The sequence below is a fragment of the Trematomus bernacchii genome, unplaced genomic scaffold, assembly GCF_902827165.1.
Source record: "Trematomus bernacchii unplaced genomic scaffold, fTreBer1.1, whole genome shotgun sequence".
Lineage (NCBI taxonomy): Eukaryota > Metazoa > Chordata > Actinopteri > Perciformes > Nototheniidae > Trematomus > Trematomus bernacchii.
The window spans coordinates 930,994-955,478 of record NW_022987547.1 but is presented as its reverse complement, the minus strand read 5'-3'; the positions used below and the strand labels follow the sequence as shown (position 1 = coordinate 955,478).

Here is a 24,485-nt window from a genome sequence, read left to right as displayed (position 1 = left end):
CAGCAATATATATATTTTTTCTTTCCTACGTAAGCCTAAGGCGTTTACTGTATCATAAAATAATTTAACCTAGCAAAACACTTTAAAAACGCTTCTTAACACGTTTATGACTGTGGACCATAGACTGTGTAAATAAAGCCATGGAGCCTGCCGTCATCTACAGCTGTAGTAGGCTCCGCGCATGCGCACTGTTGCAGAGGCTCGTCGCCGTCTGCTTTGTTGGGACCATCGATGCTACGACTTTTGCCGAGTCAGCTGCGAATTGCACGTACATAACGGGAATATTTACAATATTTTCTCACTATTGGACATTGTACGCTTGTTTTGAGTGCACAGCCAGCGTTTGCTTTGCCGTATTTACGCTTCAAACCGCCTCAGACGACAGAAGACAGGAACCCCTGCCCTGTATATAAACAAAACGCAGCGAGCTGCCTTTTTAAGGTGGCACGTCAGAGACAGCTGCAACAACAAGGACTCCGATTCTCTTTAAGTTCGCTCACTTCGTGTTGGTCACGTCGACAGCGATGTGAAACACTATACAGCTTTGTTAGGAGTTAAACTCCATTACGTGTGCGTGCTAACATGAGAGAAGAGGACAGTTTGTTGTCAGGAAGGCAGCTCCTGGCGAGTCTGAGAGGGGGTGAATATCCCTGCTGCTGCCCCTACTTGACAGAGGAGAAAGGAGCACTTGATATCCAGAAGGCTGACCTGAGGCCTCCTGGTCATTCTATCCTCCTGTAATCAGTATAAAAAACACAATTTGGCACAATATGGAGACGGTGGGGAAATTTGAGTTCAGTCGGAAGGACCTAATAGGACATGGCGCATTTGCTGTCGTTTTCAAAGGCAGACACCGAGAAGTGAGTATTTTCCTTGACTTTTATTGGTATTACATACAAATACATATATACACTTAGCCCTCCATTGCAAACATAACGAGGTGGTTTGGTTCTATTGTTAGCCGTGAATCTCGTTTAATTGGCCATCTGTTGTATTTGTTTTCATTGTACGGCCTTAAGAGGCCTGGGAGCACGGACAGGATGTTCCATAAAATAACAGGCAGTTAATGAAGAAACGAATCAAATACTTTTTAAATGAATGCAAACACCGTCTCTTAATGCACGGACATTTCCTTTGTGATAATCTTTATTTTGTGTCTGGTTTGGCAGATGATGCACATCCTTAATCCTGGCTAAATATAGAGCAGCAGGCACTTGTTTCCATTAGAAAGCTCCACACTGAGACCAGTAAAGAACATGATGAGACATGTCCTAAACCTGGAAGGAAAGAGTATACATTATAATAGCTTTGCATTCATTTCATTACACAGTGCTAATGCAATATTTCACATCTGCTAAGTCAGATAATACACCCACGGGGAAATATAGGCCTGTCTTCATTAGTAAATTGGCACACAGATCAATATGTCATCCATAATAACAGAGGACTATGGCATCTAATAACCCAAATTGCAAGGCATACATAATGCAAAACATTAGAACATGCTGTCAGTTGAGGAAAAACACCGGCAGGGAAGTTGCATTTGGTTGTGGGAAATTACCTTTCTTTTATAAATGACCCAATCTATCAGGAACATTTAACTAATTTACTGTATGAACTGACTGAAGCTGACAGTTGTACTATAGTGCAGATCAGAAGCTCTTTATATACCAAACAAAGGTGCAGTGTAACACATACAACACATGATGCGTTGCATTTATTTGACCAAAAATGTTTTTTTGTTGTGTTTCCTTCTAGAAACATGACTGGGAGGTGGCAGTGAAGTGCATAAACAAGAAGAACTTGGCCAAATCCCAGACACTGCTGGGGAAAGAGATCAAAATACTGAAGGTAACTCAGAAGTAAAGCTGAAATGATTTATCATTTGATAAAATCTTAATCCAAAACTAGCCAAACGTGCAGCTCCTCAAATATCTAGATTTAATTGTTTTCTTCATCATTGAATGATAGTCATACAAAACAGGATTCCACTTTGGATTTTGGGATAATCTTTAATGGGCATATTTTACAATTTACCAACATTTAAAACGGAGTGATTAATCTAGGAAATAATCTGTATTCTGATGGATGATTATAGCACCTGTTTGTTTGTTTGTTTGAGACCACATTTCTTAGACCTGATTGACACTTTCTGTCCTCACCAGCAGGGGTTTATTTCTCAAGTACTCTGCCATTTCTCAAAATAAATGTGTAACCATGTTATTTCAAGGTTCTATAAAGTATTTGATAAAACAACATTTTAGTAGAGCTGGAAAGATCAAGTCAAAGTAGACATCTCTTTCAGGTTAAACATGTAAACTAAATAAACAAACGCCATCCAAATATTGATTTTCAGTGTGTCATTTTCTGCAGGAGCTGAAACATGAGAACATTGTTGCTTTACTGGACTTTCAGGTATGTTTGACTACATTTACAGATGGTATCAGGCTGATTGCACAGTGTTTAGGCCTGTGTTTGGCTACATGATTATCACACCTCTTATTGTCCCACTTTCCCCTTCAGTGTGTGCTCACGAAACAGAGCAGATGGGCTGTTGGATGTTCCACATGACCCACTTCTGTCTCATGCAGCTTGAACAGTTTTGTTTTCCCTTCTTGTTAAATGAGGCTTTGCAACATTTGTTTGTTCTAAAAAAAAAAACGCTCAGGCATGTTTCAGTTGACTCTTTCGTGTAATGAATATCTTTGTAAAGGTTGAGTTAATATTTCTGACTTTGTGGTCTGTTGAGCATCTTGCGTGTTGACATTTGGGTTGCACAGTAACCAACATCGCAATATGGACTAATGCAATCACCAAATCACACAAAGTGCAATATTCATACAGGCAAAATATGTGTACAATTATTAAGATTTAAATAAAAGTCGTGGCTTAAAAAACGAAATTCATACTCCTACGACTTACAAAAATATCTATGTTTGGTACAGATCCTCTTCAATCACACCATGATCATTTTACAAAAAATCCTTCATTGATAATGAGAATAATGATGCAAAAATGATCAATACCCCCAATATTTGTAAATCATACCTTAATTTCCATAATGATTCATCACAATTAGATCTTTTTTATAAATCTTAGTTGACCTTCTGTCTACAGTCAAATAGGCTTTCTGCTGTTCTCCCTGACTTTCTGGGAAGTGTAGCATCTTAACATTTTACTTGCCTACTTATTGAAACAGACATGTAGCCACATTTTCCAGATACGAGCCAGATGCCTAGAGGAGGTGTTAAGCTCCAATAAAACCTATGCATGTGTACATGTGCAGATATTAATACTCCTCTCAGCTCAGCGCCAGACTAGGCAGGTGTTGCATCGTAAGGTGATGAATAAGAATTCACAGTCTCAGCCATGTTCTTGCCTGCAGCGTAGAAACCAGTGTGAAGCTCACTGTGACAACACCTGTCAGATCATTTAGACATCGCAACCCAGCTCTGAGGCTAATACGCTGCCATCTGCTTAAAAAAATCTGCAGATTATTCTTATTATAACATCTGACAACACTACATTGTACAATGAGATGTGTTGCAGCAACATACATCCTGTTGCATTACTGTCACTTTTGATACATTTTACATACCGGTAGTTGCTGCTGTCACTGTGTGTCACAAGCTTTGATATATTGCAGTTATATTTACTTCTGTTTTTCTTTGGAAAATATGTTTTTGGGGGGCTTTTAGAAAGGAGGAGAGAGGGGGGATTACATGCAGCAAAGAGTCATGGGTCGGATTCAAACCCAGATCCAAATGGGCTTTATTAATGTATTTTTATCTCATGAAATCTTATATTTAAAACCCTACATTAAGTCTGGATGAGAGCAGATATTGTTAGCTTCATTATGTGACCTGTACATTTCACTGCTTTTAATTGAACTTTCATCCTTATTTCCTTTATTCAGAGGCCTTAGTCATCATGCAAAATAGGTTATAAAAAAAGTTAAGACTGATGACGCATGCATTTATATGCTGAGCACTACTAGCTCCAGTCACTTTGTAGCATCTCCCAAGGGCCTTTTATTAGTAGCTCTAAGAAAAACTTTGCAAGTGGTTTTAATGGCAAAAGTATGTCCCTCTCTTATCTCTACACTGACTCACAGTGGCACCTCTCTGTCGATGGGAATTTTCTGAGCTAACACAACAGTTTGTTGTTGCACCGCAGACAGAGTGGATGTTCGGAGCAGGGGATCGTGTTAGCTAATTAGGTCAGGAGGAAACTGAAAACACTGGACGCCAGAGACATGTATTTTACTTTGTACTACTTTGTACTGCTCTACATATCTAATTGTCTTTATCTTAAACGACTTAAAATGTGGTTTCGGAGTCAAATAATGGTTTTGTTGAACATTATAGAACCAAACATATTTTACTTCCTATTTTGTAGGTTTTGTGCAAGAGCAAAAAATCCCCCAAATTATCCTTTTTTAACTATATAAATGATAATAATTATAAAGATGTTCTGCTTTTTTCTCATCATAAGTTAAAAAAACGTTTGACATTTTCGTAGGCAAAGGGTTAGGGAAAAACATTTGTTATTGTTATAAATCAACAATAATGCAGGTATTTAGATGAACAATTTCACACTTAGGGGAACAGACTAAGACTTTGCTGTCTATCTGAGGATACTCCACCTTGTGAAACGGGACCTGGCTTTCTCAGTATTGTAAAGCAAGTCCTAGCATAAGATGAAGATACATTTCAAACGAAACGCCAAACTTTTAATCATAACAGAAGTTTGCTGCTGCATTGCCACCCTGTTAGAGTGACAGCCAGTAGAAACCAGACGGTTGTTTCTTTGACTGAAAGCGGGTGTTTGGTCGCCGTCCAGCTTCAGTAAGGCCAAAGACAACCAATTTCAAAACGCCTGACTCAGCAGAACTATAGAAAACACGCTGGCCTCTGACTGGTTGACTCGACATGATACTGAGATGAGGTCAGAGCGAGGGTCCGCAGTCATCTGTTGCCATGTGATAAGAGCACTTTTCAAGCAGCCACTCAGGCAGCACCGTGTTTTTATTTTACACAACTTCTGCCAGGTTGTCTGAGGATAGAAGGGAATTGATAACAGATGTTCAAATAGTTGCTGGAAACTCTCAACCACACAAATGTGCAATATAAAAAAACATCCAAGTTGTTAGTAAGTAAATAGCTTATTATTGCTGTGGGAGCTTATGAGTTAATCTTTCTTCAGTCACTGCTTCTCACTGTCTCTCACTCGCTCATGATTGTTTGATATTGCTGTCAACAGCTGAGCCAACATCTGATTCACCTTTTGGCTCAGTATGAACTTGGCAGAGTAGATTTGTTTTCATATTTCTTCAGGCATGCTTTCTTTTGAATTTGCTCCAAACGTATGCCATAACCACAGAAAATGTATTTTGTCCAAGTGCCAGATAGATCTACTTTTTTACAAACGTAGCTCTTTTTATTATAGACTGTCTTTATTTCTCAATATCAGTTTTTCTCTTAGCAGTTTTTTTTTGCAACCCTGGCTGAGCACAAGTAGCCTCTGTCCCCTCCTTTGTCTGTCCCTGACATGTGTTTGTTTACCCAGCTCTCTTATCTCTCCTCTCTTTAGGAAACTGCCAGCTCAGTGTACCTGGTAATGGAGGTAAGCTGCTGTGCTGTTTGGCTTTGTTTGCTCGGCGCTGTACTGTCTCAGCTCTGACAGGCCCCGGGCTATAATTAGCCGAGTCCTCGGGCATTAAGGGGGGGTAAACGTCTGTTAGGTCAAACAGCCCAATGCTGCTCGGTTTTTCACTGCATAGATGTTACAAGTAATATATTGTTTGTGAATCTTGTAACTACTGCATTATGAATGTTTGAGCTTCCTGGTTGCCATTTGAATACCAGGAAACAACACACAACTGTCAACATGACGGTTTATTTATTTCGCTTTATACATACTGATCATTCCCACAAGGCATGGCGAGAAGAACTTTCTGTCATGCTAGATCTTATTGTTCTGACATTTAAGTATTTTAAACTACACCTATCATACTATTAGTATTGATATATTTTGTGTTAACCCAGCTTGGGTTGTCTGTAAATGCATGTTGTCAAGATCCATGTAATGTTTGTCACCTAAGAAGAAAAACTTGCTCAGACAGAACAACAACAAAACCCCTGGCATGCTGAGATGGCTCACACTGCATGCCAGATGCATAAGATTCCAAATGTAGAGTCCACATTATAGTCTAGTTGCCAGCACAGTGAACCCGGAAGTGTTGAGTACACCAACATTTTATGATATAAATATATAGTACGGGTCCCCAGCATATAGAAACTGCAGAATGCTAACTTGCATATGTTGGGCAATTTGCAGAATTAGCATAAGCTGCGTTAATTGAAATGAATGGCATGTAAACAAATATTAAAAAAAAGATTTTAGACAATTTTGCAGTGGTTTTGGGGGTTATTGAGGAGTCCATTTCTGACATTTTCAGGATCAGTAATGGCAGTTTTAACCAGAAAGTGGCCATAATTGTTCTCTAGGTGGGCTGATTTTGAACAGCATGAATAGTGTTGCGACTATTTGATATAGAGAGCACAAAATCAACATTATTATCTCTACCGTGGACAATAAAAAAATAAAACACAATCTGTCCAATCCAAATGATCCAGAGTCTCCTAAATCTTCCAAATCGAGAGTACAAATATTGGCATTTTCTTGAAAATGTCAGAAATGGACTCGGCATCCTCAATTTCCTCACCTCAAACCATGAACAGTTTAGGTCATTTCCACAGTAATAACGACACAATGTTCAAGTTGTTTCTAAAGAGAGTTTCAAAATGGTCTTCAGGTCAAATGTATATGCAATTTCAGATAAACATAAACATATAAACGTGCTGGTAAACAACAGTATCAAAGAAAGAGATCACAGAGGTAGAATAGCTTGAAATGAACAGCAATGACATTTCTCATACTCCTATTCATTATCTCCATTGTTTCATGCTTATCTCTGGTTCTTAGAAAAGGAAATGACTTGTGAGGCAGCCTTTCAGAGCCCCACCTTTCATAACAACCTCTCCTAGCCTCAGTCCTATTGATGCTATGAAAGAGAGCGAGGGTACACATCTGTAAACGCATCACTCTTCAGCAAATCACTGCTCGGATCTCTTTTGCTTTATAGTTTCCCTATCAGCCCTCAGTGTTACCTGTGTGTGTACTAATGTTGTTCCTTTTCTTCTCCCTCTCCTTCATTTCCTCTTTATCTCCTAGTACTGCAATGGTGGCGACCTTGCTGATTATTTACACTGTAAGTAGTACATCTATTAATCTACTAAAAGCTTCAGGTGCTTCTCAGTAGAAAAATCTATTGAACTGATGGTGAAAGTGTCGTCTTTGTTGCTCGTCGGCAACAAAGTGGTTTCATTCTGTATGAAAAACAGTTTTTAAATGCCTCTTTTTATTGTCTCAAAGCCAAGATCATAAATCATAACACTCAAAATGCCCAACAGGAGAACAATATTACATTCCTATAATGAAAAACGCTACAAGTGACCAATTAAAGCTAAGTACTCAAATTATTATCTTTAGACAGGAGCTGCCGGTCAAGACATCAAGTAGAAGAAGAGAAAGACTTTTTTTCAGCTTTGTTATATCTGCCAAGAAGTGCATATAAAAAGGACCCACTTTACTTTAATAAATACTCTGTAAGTCTGCCATTCAGTCCATAATTCCTTCCTGTATGACCGCAGAAACCTGCCTTTTTTTATCTAAAGCCTTAAATACAGAGACAGATTTGGTGCTGGAGGAGCTTTGGACGACCTCAGGCTTAAAATAGTCTTTGACATGCTGTGTTATCAGAACACATCTTAAAACTGCCCTGCTGTATTCCTATGTCTTGGCATATATACATATACATGAGACATACTTCACATACACACAGTACAACACCTCTTGCAAATATTCAACACCATGTTAACGCAATGGGAGAATTCTGGTCTACAATTCTGCCTTGGTTTGTCACTTATCATAATTTTCAAAGCTCTGTTTAGCTAGTGCACTCAACTTATCTGTATGTGTAGGTAGAGTGGTATAAGACATCAACCTCCCAGTGTAGCTGAATCATTTTAGCTCCAGCTGCTAAATTTGTCTGCCAGGTACACAGAGATTAAATAGGGAACACATTCTAGTTATAGCCTCTGCTTGCCTGTTTTTGTCTACACTTCCCACTGTGGTCAAAACGTTTTATTCCTGGCCCTAGTCAAGCCTGAGTCTGGCTTAAAAAAGTCGCCTGGAAGTGAGGTGGAGTCACAGAGACATTTTAGAAAAGGGAGGGACTATCATATAGAAACATACTGGACCACAGTGAGATGAGGGAGATGACTGGAGGGAAGAAAGAGATGGGGAGCTATAGGTGGCAGTGGGGTCATGTTGGGAACGAGAAATACACATGAGAGATATTTAAAAAATGTTAAAATGAGATGTTGTCTTTTCAAATAACATGATTTGACTTTAAGATTTGTTAGATTTTTCAAATTATATTAGTTTTTCTATGTAAAAGTCCCCATGTGTCTACTATAACCCCACCTGCAAAAGTGCTTCATCAATAAATCATGCTGTTCACTTGTAGCATACAAAAGTTCACTTACATCACCTTGTTTCCCTGCAGCCAAAGGCACGCTGAGTGAGGACACAATCCGGGTTTTCCTGCAGCAGATTGCAGGGGCCATGAGGGTCCTACAGGGCAAAGGCATAATCCACCGGGACCTCAAGCCCCAGAACATCCTGCTCTCCTACCCAGCAGGACGCAAGTCGCACTCCAACAACACCTGCATCAAGATCGGTATGTTCCATGGTGTTAAAGTGTGAGAACAGGCCATCATGCCATGTGAATATTTTCCCACAAATGTTGTTTGATTTGTCAACTTCTTGAGATTTTTCACATTTCAGTGATGAGACTTGTGGTTTCTACATTAGGATTCAATTGGAAAAGCATTAAAAAGGAGCAAAAAAAACCGAATTGAATCTCATGCAGCACATGTAAATCCCAGCGCTGAAGTAAAGCTCTTTTCAGGGTATTTTATTGCAACAGGACCTAATAATAATTTCCCCAAGGTAATTGATTCCACCAAGATAATAAGAGTAAACTGGTTGGAGAAAATTGATTGGATTATATATATATATATATATATATAATTGCACATTTTCCCTTAGCGATGTTATTCCCCCCCCTGATTAAACACTATTGAACAAACACCAAGACAGATGAACAGATATGATTCATGTGTCATCAGTTGCGAGAATGGCTGATTTGACCCTAAACAAGTAATGAGAAGTGAAATGAACTGAGCACAGAGAGCGAGTGCGTGTTGTTCGGCGGTTTGGAAACCCTGCTGCTAATCCTTAAGCCGTTTACTTCTTGTTCCTTTGGAGAGTATTGATTGCCCTGTGGGACTGGAGTCACTGCAGAATGTGATTATCCTCACTACTCTGGGAAAACGTGCACATTCACACCAACACACAGCGACTCATACTTCATTGTGCCCACATTGAAGCAGGTACTGGCACACAGGCACATCCACGGTGGCAGACGGATTACTGCAAGATTATTCTTTTGGTTTGTTGGACTGTATGCTCAAGGATCTTTCCTTTTGTCGAGTGTCAAAATGTAATATAATGAGCGACACAGAAATTGTTGTCTATGTAGAGGAAAGCCAAAAGTGTTTTATTCAGCCGCGACTCCCTGGAGGTATAAACTCCAGTGTGCTGCGTTGTCATGCAGATAAATACATATTTTTTTGAAGCACTTGGGATTTTTATTTCCTGCAACTGTTTCCTTTTGTTGTTCAGTCTCAGCATCTGCACATTTTCCCTCCGCAGCGGACTTCGGCTTTGCCAGGTACCTCCAGAGCAACATGATGGCGGCGACGCTCTGCGGGTCCCCGATGTACATGGTAAGCACTCTTTGTAGGTTATGCAGAGATGGGATGGAAAATAAAGGGCAGCATATGCAAAGGTTTTGCTTGAGAAAATACAGATTCACTGACTTTTATGTTTTCACTCTGAAAACTGCTACAAACAAAAAAAGGATACTTTGAAGGTGTTATTCGTCCATACAAACTTTATAATTGCTAAAATGTTCCATGTGAAAATGCAGAATGTTTTATTTGAATATCTTGGCCGAAGACAGTCCTTAAAACTTATTTATCTCTTTAATTGTTTATGAAAGCATTCCTAAAGTCTCACAATCCCTTTTTCTCTTCACCAGGCTCCTGAGGTGATCATGTCCCAAACCTACGATGCCAAAGCTGACTTGTGGAGTATAGGAACCATCGTGTTTCAGTGTCTGATTGGAAAGGCTCCTTTTCAGGTAAACACACAATTACGATCATGTTTTTTTACATTTGTTTACATAAACGATGAAACGACAATAATCCGGATTTCTTTAATGGCCTTTACATTTATGTATGCCTGTTTTGCCAAGAGGACAAAAAGATTGAAATGATGGAAAACAGATGCAGTCGTGTTAAAAATAGTAGCAGAATTAAGTGCCCAAAGCCATGCTGAATCATACTCGAACATGTTTTCCATCTTGTCACAGTTTAGTTTATCTAATTTTCTCAAACAGACTCTCTTTTCTCTCTGGATCATGTGATTGGTTCCAAAAAACAAGCAATTTGCTGCAGCTAACTTTAAGGACTTTTAGAAAGATCACACACATATTATCTTACAAAATGTCTGAACTGGTCCGGCAGCATTTCTGAAAGTAGTTTCTCTTTTTGTTTCATTGACCTGCATTTTAAAACTTTAGATAAAGTCTATTTACTCAAATGATTGGAGCAGACATTTATTGTTTCATCTCTGACTTTTTTCAGGCTAGCAGTCCCCAGGACCTCCGGATGTTCTATGAGAAAAACAAGACTCTCAGCCCCAAGTAAGGAGTAACAGTGAGACGAAAAATGTTGTTTATTAATGACAAAAGTTATGGCAAAAAAAAACAAACAAAGTGACATTTATCTTTTTTGTCCTGCATTGTTTTTAAATTGAACATTTCTGAAGAAATTACAAACTTTGCTGAGATACAACTTCGGAATAAATGAACCAGGGGAATGTGAAACCCTGACCTAAACATTTCAGAGGCCCCATACGCTTTGAAATAGTGTTTGTGTTCCTACAGTGATATTAACAAAATAAATGTGTCTCCTGCAGAAATATGTGTTCTGAAAAGGTTATCATTAATTACATTTTCTTCAGAATATACACATCTAGTATAAACAAATAGTAAACAAAGCGAAGCTCGAGTTGTTGCTGTATGTGCAATTACAATCTTCTGTTGTATTTTTTAACCTTTTGAGTTATTTCCATGCACAGCAGAACACACTGATTGTGATTTTCATTTGTTTGCAGCATTCCCAGAGAGACTTCAAGCCATTTGAGGCACCTGCTGCTGGGCCTGCTGCAGCGCAACCACAAGGACCGCATGGACTTTGGTTAGTCAATGAAAAATACCTACACTGCTTACTAAATTAAACAACAAGTGTAACACATGTTCCTGTGTACGACTGTATCTATGTACCTATTACTGCTCTGCTTGACTTCCTCCTGCTAATTCAAGCTCTTCTTGTGTTGTTGGTAGATGAGTTCTTTTCTCATCCTTTCCTGGAGGCTAGCTCATCCATGAAAAAGAGTAAGTAACAATAAACAATGCACTTCTTAATAAAGCTTTGTTGGAAAATACTCTGAAATACAGGACTATATTGTGTATATATACATAAAATGTCTTGCACTTCTAAAGTCATAAACATTATTTATATTCTATAAAAACATGCAAAAAGATCTCTTTCAAAAAATTGGAAATAAGATTGAAATAATACCCAGACTGTCACTTCCATATAAGTGATGCTGTTATCCTGATAAAGGACTAGATCCAACAACATAGTGTGTCTAACATGAAACACCATGGACTTATTACTTCATATTTGCCCTGTAGGCTTTTCTTGTAAACAAACAACAGTTCTGTTCACATTGAATGTTTCCCACATACAGCTCTGTGCATATCCTTGAGTTTCACGAGGTTGCATTTTGTTACAGCAACTCCTACCGTGTCCATGACCTGCTTCCCCAGCTCTGCCTCGGCCAGCTCCTGTAGCAGCTCCTCCACCTCGCACCTCGCCTCACCACCGGTTAGAGTTTATTATATCTGTATTATCTCCTCATTGTTTGTCTGTCTGTACAAAGGCTCTTCTCAGACTATTTGCTCTTATCATGAGTTTATCTTCTAAAGTTTCTCTGTCTTTTCCCTGCAGCAGTCTCTTGCTGAGGTTCAGCATGTGCGTGCCAAAGCTCTGACCTCCCCTACCCAGGAGGCCGCTGGTTTTCTCCTCAAGGACTCCTCTGGAGGGGGCGGCAGCAGCAAGAACTCCTCCTGTGACACAGATGACTTTGTTATGGTGCCTGCTAACTTAACAAGTAAGAACACATTTATTTATTCCTACTTAACTATCAAATGAAGCTGTGCATAGTCCTATATTATTATTATATCACCTTTTTTGGTCAGTTTCTAAATGTTTTTTTCTGTTTTTCAGCGGTAGAGTTGCCATGTGAGAGTAAAGTTTTGCCTGACAGCTTGATGAACAGCAGGTAAGGAGCAAGCATTGTTTATTCAAAGACTGTCATTATCTGTTTTTTTAATTATTCACTGTAGCTGTGTGACCATAATTCAATGTATTGCTTTTTATCAGCTCTCTTCTGGCTTCTGCTGGTCTGTGCAGCCAAGTCAAAACCCCACCACACTCGCCTTCCTACAGCGGATCTCCAAGTCCTGTCAGGTAACAGAACAAAGCTCAATGTTTTCCTGTAGGGATACAAGTGGTAGACACTGTAAGATTTAAACAAAATGGTTGGTAAAAGAAACGGTAGAAGAAGAAGCAACAACGCCTTCTTAAACAGCTACTGTTTAAGAAGATCAAATTCTGTGATACCTTGTAAATTACATGTCTTTACCTTAAAATAATTTCATGTCTACCACACACACTTGCAGTGTTTGAAATGTTTTACACACAGTTATTGTACGAGTTTTGTCATTAACAGAATGTTTCTTCTCCAAAATATTTGGTGTACTCATTCCTGTTAAAAGTGTTAAGCACATAAACCCTCATGTCTAACAGTTTCCCTCTGTACTCTCTGTTCTTCTCACTGTTGTTGGCAGGCCCAGTGAGTTCTCGGGAAGTAACAACAGTGGTAGCTATGGAAACCACGGTCAGTCCTTGCCTATCCCAGTCCCCACCCAGGTCCACAACTACCAGCGCATGGAGCAGAACCTCAACTCTCCGAAACAGGACGGCTCCCCACGGTCTGTATCCCCAAACAAGTCCCACTGCCAAATATATATTTATATATTTGTATTACCATATCTTAAATTGGCTGGGGTGACTCATAATCTCTTTGTTATCAGGCTGTCTCCACCAGTGCGCCGATGCAGCAGCGGAAGCTCTTTGGGTTTTGCCCGGCCCGGGCTGTCACCACCTTACGGACAAGCAGTAGTTGCAACCAATCGGAGACTTTCCCTGGGAGGAGCCAGACCTTTCCAGCTCTCTCCTCAAGGTAGCACATCAATAGATACATATCACAGCTTTCTCCATACTACAGTTTTTATTTATTACATTTGATTGATTTATTAAAAGCTAATCAAATAGAGCGATCAGGGATTTCAAACCAGTTTGACTTCTTGTAGTCTTCAACGAAAGAGGGAAATAGGGTTTTGCGAAGGCTTCTCTGACTCAACATGGTCAGTAGTTTTTAAAGTTGTGTGGCTGTGGCTTAGGAGGTAGACCAAGTAGTGTTTCAAACCCCGACCCCTGCAGTCAACATGTCCAAGTGTCATTGAGCAAAAACCCCACATTTCTCCAACTGTGGGTAAATGCCTCTGTATGAATGTGTGTGTGAAGGGGACCTCGCTGACTTGACGTGTGGTGTTGTTGTAAAGCCCTCTGAGTGGTTGCAAAGACTAGAAAAGGCTATATAAACTGTACCATTGAGGGAGAATAAAAGAACCAGCCTCCATTGATGGAGAAAATGAACAGACTTCCTACACAAACGCTCTCCTTGTCACCACCAGTAGCTCGTTTGTGCCTCATGCTGTCACAGTCTATCGCTGTCTGGACATGCAGAAGGGCAGCGGGGGAGTGTGGCCGTTTTCTCCGCTGTCTCTTGTTGGATTTCTTGTTTTGTCGTCCTGTCTGACATTCCATTTTTGCGATGCCACCTGCTGTCTTAACACAAAAAACACTGGTCTGTCCCACAGCTCCTCAGCTCATCGAAGCTCGGCAGACTTCTCAGCCGCGGTCGGCAGGCCTGGGCACGCGGCTCCACAGCGCCCCCTGTTTGTTGGAGGGCGCCAGTGGTGGTGTGAGACACAAGATCAGGAAGCAGCACTCAGACCCGGTGGTGGCCCCCTCTACGACTCTGATGACTGTCCGCCCTTTGCACTCGTCCCCCAGACTCAGCGAGCTGATGCAGCGTAGCCCCCTCCCCACCATCCTGGGCTCACCTTCCAGGGTGAGTCAGCACTTCTTTACTGAAATAGAACGTAAATCTCTTGAGATGCACTGAACAAGAAAAGGAACACAGCTTAAACAAACCTCTGGCGATTCTCCCCTGTCTGCCTTTTCTCTCTCCTCAGACCATCCCTCCTTTTGAATTCCCCAAGGCTCCTAGCTCCACCAATCTCGTGACCTTCCTGACACAGCAAGGTCTGGTCCTCGGCCCGCCCTGCAGCAGGACGGCCCCCCCAGAGCTCAGGGACGCAGGACAACAAGCACGTACACAGGGCAACCAGCCTGCCCACTGCATCCACAGACTGAGTGATGATGCCAAGGGCTTTGGAAGGTTAAATATTTGTCTTCTGTTTGTTAGATTTACCATACTGATGCTGTGTATCCAGAAAAACATGATGACCCACATATACAGGAAAGACAGGACAGGACTGCAAAATGTTTGAAATGTTTCTATCTTTTTCATTCTTAAACCATGCTTATCTTAGTTTTTATTCTTTGCATCACATTTTGGTAGCACATTTAATTCATTTTTCTCATGGTTATGATTGAACCTAATGGGGTGGATAGAATGGATGTTAAATACAGCTAGCAAGGCAATAGGTACATAATTAAAGGAACGAATAAAATAAGCATTTATTAAAACAAATTATATATATATTTAAAGAGAGTTTTGCCTTATTCTTATTGTTTTTTTTCCTTCCATGTGTCTCCTGTCTCTCCGGTGCAGGTCTCAGAGTGCAGGTCGTCTGTCTGACATGCTGCTGATGGCTGCTTTCGGCCCAGGTGGACCCTTGGGTGACAGAGGCAGCTCCGAGAACCTGACCTCTGAAAAAGCCATAGACATAACCGGTAGGAACTCTTATCGATTACCATAAACCAACATATATATGTGATTTAGGATGAGTGTTTATTTATGTGGCTTCTTCCATTAGTCTAGTCTAGAAGTCTAGAAGATTCTATGAAATACAGTGTGGCCTATTATTTAGCACTTTTCCAGTTTCAGGACTATGAAAAAGTGTTATTAATATGTAGGGATGCTCCGATCAGGGATTTTGGGGCCGATTGCCGATCACCGGAATCAGTATCGGCCGATACCGATCGCCGATCCGATCATAGGGTGGGTGGGGGCTATGGGGATCTTCCATTTAAAGTGATGTTTAAAACTCAGTTAATGGGGCTCATTTTTATATTGCTTCAGTTTATAATCGTAACGGATCGTAAAGTTCAGATACATTTTTCAATACATGATGCGCTTCCACAAACAACAACTAACATAACTAGAGAATGCAATTCCTGAAGAAATTGCTAGTGGGAATGCTTTATGCTGAAAAGCTGACGCTAAACTGCTATGCTGAAATGTAATGTGTAAGAAGAAAGTGAAGAACTTAGATTGAAATGATACATGAACACTGGGGGCGTGAATGTGTGATAAGTGAAGAAAAGAAAGTAAAAGCAGCAGAATATTTGAACTGCAAACTTTTGAACTAACTTGATGGCGAATGATCTGTCGCCATGGCAACGGCATTTGATGACACCCCATAATATGCTTAGATGCGTCGATGGCTGCATCGTTACCAAACGGTTTTGGGCAGAGAGAGAGAGAGAGAGAGAGAGAGAGAGAGAAAGAGAGAGAGAGAAAGAGAGAGAGAGAGAGAGAGAGAGAGAGACCAAAATGAGAATAAATGACCAAAATGAGAATAAATGACCAAAATGAGAATAAATGACCAAAATGAAAAGTGAGTTAGCAGTTGAAGTCGCATGAAGATTGTTCAAGTCTGAAGATTTTCTCCATTGAATAATAATAATTTTGTCCGTAGAAGAACATATAGTTGGAATGCTGTATCAGCATTCCCACTAAATTATTACATTCAAATGAAGTAGGCTACATTATTCAAGTTTACATTAACTTTGGATAATAACACGGGAGAAATGAGCGGAAGCGCTCTCTTTTCCTCTCTCTCCCTCTCTCTCTCCTGACAGCCTGTCAGTATCTCATGCAGCTCACTGATCCAGTAATGAGTGACCCGACAGTGAAGAATAAACAGAACGTCACAGCGGGCAGAGCTGCAGGATTTCTGCTTCACACACGTTGCATACCGCATATTTTATTGTCTTTTTCGGACACCTTAAAATACTGCCAGACTAGTGAAGCCATTTTGGCGAGCTTGTTTTGCCGCGCACTGAGAAAAGTGTCATGTGTTTTACGTCATGCGATCGGCTCTCCTGATCGGCCTTTATAGTGCGCACCGATCGATCGGCCGAGAGTGAATATCGGCCGATAACGATCGGCGGCCGATCGATCGGAGCATCCCTAATAATATGATATACCTATTCCTATTTTTAATCTTTGCTCTTTTTTGCCCTCTAGTGCCCCCCGGTGGTGGGGCATCCTTTGCACCTGGCTCCATCAGCCCAGCACAGGTGGTTTTTACCGTGGGCTCTCCCCCCAGTGGCAGCACCCCCCCTCATACCTCCAGACAAAGGAAATACTCAGGTAACACATGCGCATCCTAGCACTGCTCAATTCTGCATAATATCTGCAAGCAACAGGGATCAGATTCCACTCAGCAGCTTCAGTGTTATGCTTTGCACATCATACAACAGAGTCCTGTGAAAGCTATTACTTTCATTTTCTATCATGGAAACTTAATTTAGTATCATGCAGGCAAGCATAAAAGGTTGATTTTATTTTTATTTTTCGATTAGGCTCAACTGTGGAGATATGTAGCAACATTTAGGGAGTAATAACCCAAATAAGTGTTGTTTGCAAATACCAAATTTTCCAATTGGTACTTAGAGTTTCTTATGAAGAAAAATCCATGTAACTCCTGGCAGATGTTGATCATTAACTAGAAACTCATCTCCACTCATTACAGCGGTCAGCAACATGTTTGAATGCCAAAAACAAAACAGCAACATAGTTGGTAGAAATGCAATCAAAACCCGGTTATTTCAATGTATTATCAATTGGTGTCCGTTTAGATTTGATGTTTTATTGTATAGAGATCGAAATGCATGGAATTTGATGAAAAACAATGGATATATCCAATACATTTGATATTTAAAAAGCGAATTCTCCGACCCCTACAGGCTCGTTCACTTCAATCAGCCCCGCAGTTTCCTTCACTAGCCGCCATCCCCAGACGGGCACCTTACTGGACGGCTTTGAGGCCCCTCCAAATCCTCGCTACAGTTTCACTGATCCTATCTCTGCCAACATGGGCGCTCATGTAACCTTTGAGGCTCCTGAGTTGCCTGAGGAGACGCTGATGGAGGTGAGAAGAATGTTTTATACACAGCTCTGGAAAGTAGAGCAAGGGCAGTCACCTTTTTAGATCCTGTGTTTTCTATGTATTTATACAGCAATGACTTACAAAACCAAAATGTTTTAATCCCTCTTGACAACGTGGACTCTGAGAGAAATGTCAAACGAGCGTTGTAAAGTTGAAGGGTCTTTAGTTCAAGTAATCATGGAAACAGTTCTTAAGGTGGAATCAGAGAGTGGAATAATGAAATGCAGCCAAATAGCACCATTAGGTTTTCTTTTGTCATACAAAATAATGCATATCATTGTTCAGCTGTTCTTTTTTTATTTAGATATGTAGTTTACTCTATTAACCGTCCTTATTTGTCCAATGTAATATATTTGTGGTCTTATAGGGTCACGTGTTCAAGCAGCAGTGACTAAGGGGGGACCCTTATCAAAAAAGTCATTTTTTATAAATATTCCTTTATTGGCTAAACTCTAACTCCATAGGCGTTTCACAAAGATTCAGCCAAGATTTTATTTCCTTTACACACAAAACTAAAATAGTTATGGAAAATATATGATGTGAAGTTAATGCTTATTATTTGCTCCATCATAGTGTCATAGTGTGTTAATGCCGGTTATCTGTGTTAATTTGCAGATAGTAAATATATATCCCTTACCTGTTGCCAAGCTGTCTCGTGTTAATGCTTGTGTTTGTTTAACCAATACAGTCTGAATGCATCGTCTGTCAAAGTAACAGTCCACTGTTTAAAAATAACTAAATTATTCCTCTTTTCCCTCTGTGGCTGTCTCCCTTTTTCTCCCTGCGTGTGTCGGAGTGCAGCAGGAGCATACAGACACTGTGCAAAGCCTGCGTTTCACGTTGGATTTCGCCCGCTGTCTGATGGAGGTGGCCGGAGCCCGTGGGGTGGTGTTGTTTGAGGAGCAGGGGGACATTTGTCATCCCTCCCTCCATCAGCCCCAGAGCCTGGTAGCAGACCAGATAAGCTCTCTGAGCAGAGAGTGGAGGTAAGGCTCTTTGTTGATGGCAGTGATACCGTCTAAAAGTGTGGACAACCCTGGGAGAAAAGCGTCTTTTAATGTTCGAAATTAGGGAAAAGGCCTGTCAAGTACAATATTTATGGAGCCTACTCTGGAGTATTGACTGAAACAAATCTGACGCTTGGTCTGACGCAAGATTTGTTAGCATAAATGTATTTCTTCCGACAGATCAAACGAAGCCATAAACATAAAAAACAACTAACTCATGCAGTGGTTGCTTGTAGAGTTGGAATGCAGGGAAAGAAAAGGATGAACTTTTATATTTTTGGAAAAACACACTGTAAACAGGTTTTAAAATGGGCAGTGTGTTACCTAATGAAAATTAGGTCCGAAATATTGTATGCACCCCTAGCCAGTTGTTTAGATGAAATATAGCGGCTACATCTGCTATCACATATTTGACTTCATTGTATTTCATTTCTCAATTTATAATGGAATGTTAAGTAATGTGTGTGTGTGTGTGTGTGTTTCTCCTCAGTCATGCAGAACAGCTGGTTCTCTACCTTAAGACTGCAGAGCTCTTGTCCAATGCCTTACACACAGCCATGGAGGGAGTTAAACAAGGCACACTCTACCCATCCTCTACTGTCAAACAAAGTATGAGGCATTTCATTTTATAACACTTCTAATATATATATATTTGTACTACCATAAAATTCAAAGTACAGCATATTAAAATACATCTCTGTCTGCCTACAGTTGTGAAGAGGCTGAATGAACTGTACAAGTCCAGTGTGGCTTCCTGTCGCTCACTCAGCACCCGGCTGGAGCGCTTCTTCTCCAGGAAGCACCGCCTAATGGACCAAATCAGCTCCATCACAGCTGAACGGCTGCTGTTCAGCCACACCGTGCAGATGGTAAGCCGGGCGGAAAATGAGACAGTAGGGAACCCGAGGAGATAAGGGATTATTGACCAGCAGGCCACAGCGGAATTATTTAGATACTCTATCTGTGGACATCCAGCTAATTAAAAATCCTAGCATGTGTTACAAACTTCAATGTGGTAATCGTTACATTTCAGTCCTGGTTGATTTAGCCATACATAGAGTATGGCTAAATCAACCAGGACTGGTATAGAACTGGTGGTTACTGCAGATGTGTTCAATACTACAGGTCTGGGGGAGGCCCAACTAACCATTTTTAATTTTAAACTGATCCACGCTCAAAGAATTGGCAAACATGGGGTTACATTTTTTTTGACTACCTCATAAAAATCAACTCATGTTCCTCTTTAAATAGAAAACCAAAGCCGTGGGAATTATTATTTTCTACATAAGTAGTACATTAATGCAGCTTTTTTTCCGGCCATGTCCCCACAGATCCCTGATTTGTTTTAATACTGCAAAAATATAAGATGGGCAATAGGCTAAATCAATGGTCATTTTGCCTATTTAAATACAAATATCTGACATTATTCCTTTTAAATCTAAGTAAGTCCAAATATATCATGTCTCTTTGTCTTAGGCTCCAGTCTTTTGTTTCCAAAGTGATGTGCTCCCTTTATCTCTACACGAATATTGAAAAGCCACTAAAGTAATGGCTTCTTAGTGTTTCATAACAGGTTTTGCATTCTGTGGTTACATTTGTATATGTTGTCAGGCATGTGGATGTTAAAAGTCAAGATTTAGGTTATTAACTTGAGCATCCTGGTGTGGCGTCAGGTTCAGACGGCTGCACTGGACGAGATGTTCCACCAGGGGGAGGCGTCGGTGCTGCGTTACCATAAAGCTCTGCTGCTGATGGAGGGTCTGTCTCAGCTGCTCACTGAACAGGAAGACATCCTCAGAGTTAGCAAATGTGAGTATGTCTATCAGCCTATTTGTAATGTTCCTGCTGAAAAAAAGAGACATTTTAACTGTTCTCCTTTTGTATCTGCAGGTAAGGAGTGTATTGAGCGGCGCCTCACAGCTTTGCAGTCAGGACTATGTGTCTGAGACTTCTTGGAGTGATGTCACCCTGCATATTATCAACGAATCAAATCTCAACCCACATCTTGTGGTTTTCCCTTAGAAATGCTTTAGATTTCACAAGAAAACCACAAGGCTTCACTTTTGCTGAACATTCACGGCTCGACTTTTAATGGCTTGCCATTCATCTCAAGCTTTGGACAGTGGCAGTGACTTACACCGGCACTAAACTTGTTCCGGTGTTGGACATGAAGCACTTGTGCTGTGAAAGAATGTCTGCGCTGTCGCCTACGGGTAGAGGACTCTGCTCCTGGTGCTGAAAATGTTTTTCCAAGGGACTAAGGATGACACCCGCCGGAGCATTTATCGCCAAGTAGTCGCATATCCACATACAGAAAGCTTTCTTAGATGGGAAAATATTCAAAAATCTTTATGGACAAATGTATCTTCTTCCGTATCCGTTGCTGGAGAAAAATACGCCAACAAACATAATTTGTCTTATACCCCTTGTTTGCTTTCCTTGAATTCATTTGACTGTTATTTATCTAATTATTACTTGCTTTGCTGGAGGAAATTTAAAATAGCAACAATACAGTTGGTGGCAGGAATCGCATACAAGCGTATAACCAATCTGTTGCCAAAATATTTGTAGTTTTGCTTTTGTGTTATTTTAAACTTGTTGTAAGTATCTTTGGTTTGGAAAAAAAGATCCCTGTTTGACACTTTACCAATTCTATACTTCCTTATGTAACAGACAATAATCAATCATTGAAACAATGATATAAACGGGATTGAGTTTTCTTAAATGGTGGCAGGTATTACAGCAGAAGATGGGTCCAGAAAACACTCACTACCACACTGCTACATGCAAAATATAGCTTTTATTCCAGCTGGTGTGTAAGCATCCCTGAATACAATCTTACTAAATATGTTGCAATAACCTGGGATGTGTTCGTCAGGTATACAGAAGCTTTTTTTTTTGCTACCGTTGCTGGTAATGTCTTCACACAACTTCGTATTCTGTCTCCTTATGTGTCGTTCATCAATCATGTCGGAGTTCAGCAAGTATAATCACATTTGAATGTAGTGCTGAAAGGAGAGAAACTGTTAATTTATGTCAATTGTAAACCCCGCGTTTAGCGTCTGAATGTTTTTGCACTGTTTAAGTACTGTATGGGACGATTTTGAGTGGAACATGCTAAACGCGTCCTGTTTTTTTTTTTTGTATAGATACCTTTAGTCAGATTTGCTTATTTAGAGATTTCTATTCCATACTTTTATTGCAGTTGTGTTTTAGTTGCTGTCAAAAGGTTTTAGAGGTGTGTTAGATGTGAGAATGCTGACAGAGAGATATAAGCTATGAACCCTTAGAAAGATTGCTTTAAGAAGAAAGAGGGGAAAAAAATACTTTACACTGAAAAAAAGTTTTACATCCATTGTGTTGTGTTTGGAGTAGTCAGAGTTTGGCGATTGTGTTTTATTTTAAAAAAGTGACCTGTTGATTTGGAGTGCTAGTGTTTTAATATTTGTGTTTCATTGACCTTAGAGCTATATCTCAAGAGGATACATTTACTCCCCTAAGTCATGGGCAAATGGGAAGGGTCAACGTTGGTCAAAGATAAGCTTGTGTGCATGCATGCATGTTTGAAATGATATGTGGTGTATTGAGTGACAGTGGGATTTGTTCTGTACAGAACCAATTGCTCTGTGACAAGGTGTGAATGAGTTGTTATTCAAGATGGTGACTAAGAGAACATTTGAGAAGATGATATTGATTTGTGGAAAGGGCTTAAGATATTTATTTATGAAGCCAGTATAGTAGCACTGTCAGCAGAACAGAACGGAGGAAATGTTTTTTTCCTTGGTGAAGATTTATCGAAATATACATAACGTGTATTTGCTTTGTGGCCTTTTGTCAGATCGCTTTTTGGTACATTTTTATAGGTCTACCGAGATCATCTTGTGTGTTATTTTAGTGTGAGTCTACATTCCTACAGCCTCTCTGTCTCTTACACACGCTGTTCAGTTCAGTCACTTTGTAATGGTGATCACAATTTACCTTTATAAAACTGATGCATGTGTCACTTTGTAATGTTCCCTACAATCATTACTATTGGCCATCCTTCGAAGGATTATCTTGGGTAGGACTCAAAAGCACCATAAAGATAATTTGTGCAGACGTTGAAATAATTATTACAAAATACTGACGCCCCACCAGCTCCTGTTTAAAGTACCACAGAAAGATAAAATGAAGTGTAATGTGTGCACTCTCAGAATAGATTGGTCATTGATTTGTATTATTTGTTTTGTATGCTAAAAAACCTGTTTTAATTTTGTGTTTTCACTTTCTGTATTACCTGTAAATATTGTAAATTAAGTTATTGTTAATGTATATATGACGCTGCAGGCATGGAGAGAACAGTACCATCATTACATTTCCAAAGAATTGGCTTTCTGCTGATCCTCCATATTGTCTCTGACTGTTGCAAAGCATTTTATTCTTGTCATGTATGACAAACACACAATCTCAGTGTCCCTGTGTGTGGTGTAACCTTTACTGTTTGAGTTGCAACATGAATAAAGTAAAGATTATTTAGGATGAAGTGAGTTTTCTTTGCTGCCATGTCACCTCGGTTATGGATATTTAAGTTTACTTTAACAGAAGATTAAATTAGAATTCCTAAGCCTCTCTAGAGCTGGGGAAATGGTATGATTTTGTACACTTCAACTTGAACCTACCAATTTTGGAAATCTCAGATGCATTGATTTAGATTGAAAGAATCCCAATTACAAGTATTTAAATTAAATGAATCCTCACCGCTATGGAATAATGTTCTACGTAGGCTGGCAAAACAGGTACAGTCCTGTTGCTGAACTAGTAATCCCAACGCTCAAACCAATTAAACTTGGATAGTGCATATAGGACTAGTGTCGGCAAGGTTAGACACCCTATTACGAGTCACATGTCAGCTTTAGGCTTCTGCTTGTCATTTACTTAAGCATACTCTTATGTGTTTGTTTCCTCACATCCAGGAAGCCACATTAACTTCAGTTCCCTGTTGGATTGCCAGTGACAAAATGCAATTACAACAGGTAATATATTAATTTATGTAGCCTCTAACACCTGTTGCTATCTACTTGCCCGGCACTATCAATTCCCTCTAAGCCTGAATTGTAGAAAAAATATTGTTGTTTTTGGATGTGAAACTACAGTGATCATTTACAGTGTCCCCAACTAATCTGTAAATATACCATAGTTTATCAATCAATCAATCAATGTTTATTTATATAGCTCAATATCACAAATGTTACATTTGTCTCAGTGAACTTCACAGTTTGTACAGAATATCAGTATGACAATACGACACCCTCTATCCTTGGACCCTCACATCGTACAAGGAAAAACTTCCAAAGAAACCCCACAGTTAATGGGGAAAAATGGAAGAAACCTCAGGGAGAGCAACAGAGGAGGGATCCCTCTCCCAAGACGGACAGACGTGCAATAGATGCCGTGTGTAAATTGAAAAGATAATACATTTACAACATAGGTAGTCCAAATGTTTGGAAATGCATGTGTCTATAGTAAGAAGATGAATCCAGGAGGATGTGAACAATCCTGTGGGAGTGGGAGCCATCAGAGAAGTAGTATGATGAGAGTCAGGCAGGACCACAGTGACAGGTTCAGCAACGAATCGAAATCCAGGACTCAGGATCCAGGACTCAGGAATCAGGATCCAGGAGTTGAAT

General features: G+C 40.0%; 1 protein-coding gene across 1 annotated transcript; it reads left to right on the top strand.

Annotated features, from left to right (window-relative positions):
- The first annotated feature begins 206 nt into the window (after positions 1-206).
- Positions 207-23,337, top strand: ulk1b (unc-51 like autophagy activating kinase 1). Its single transcript, XM_034123114.1, has 27 exons — positions 207-860; positions 1,759-1,851; positions 2,374-2,415; positions 5,593-5,625; positions 7,237-7,273; positions 8,633-8,806; positions 9,844-9,917; positions 10,232-10,333; positions 10,839-10,897; positions 11,371-11,453; positions 11,600-11,650; positions 12,055-12,146; positions 12,270-12,432; positions 12,549-12,603; positions 12,705-12,791; positions 13,172-13,315; positions 13,418-13,566; positions 14,267-14,520; positions 14,645-14,850; positions 15,247-15,368; positions 16,888-17,013; positions 17,610-17,794; positions 18,614-18,798; positions 19,310-19,428; positions 19,531-19,688; positions 20,493-20,628; positions 20,710-23,337. The coding sequence occupies exons 1-27, from the start codon at positions 771-773 to the stop codon at positions 20,763-20,765; spliced, it is 3,075 nt and encodes a 1,024-aa protein (XP_033979005.1). The 5' UTR covers positions 207-770; the 3' UTR covers positions 20,766-23,337.
- The last annotated feature ends 1,148 nt before the right edge of the window (positions 23,338-24,485 follow it).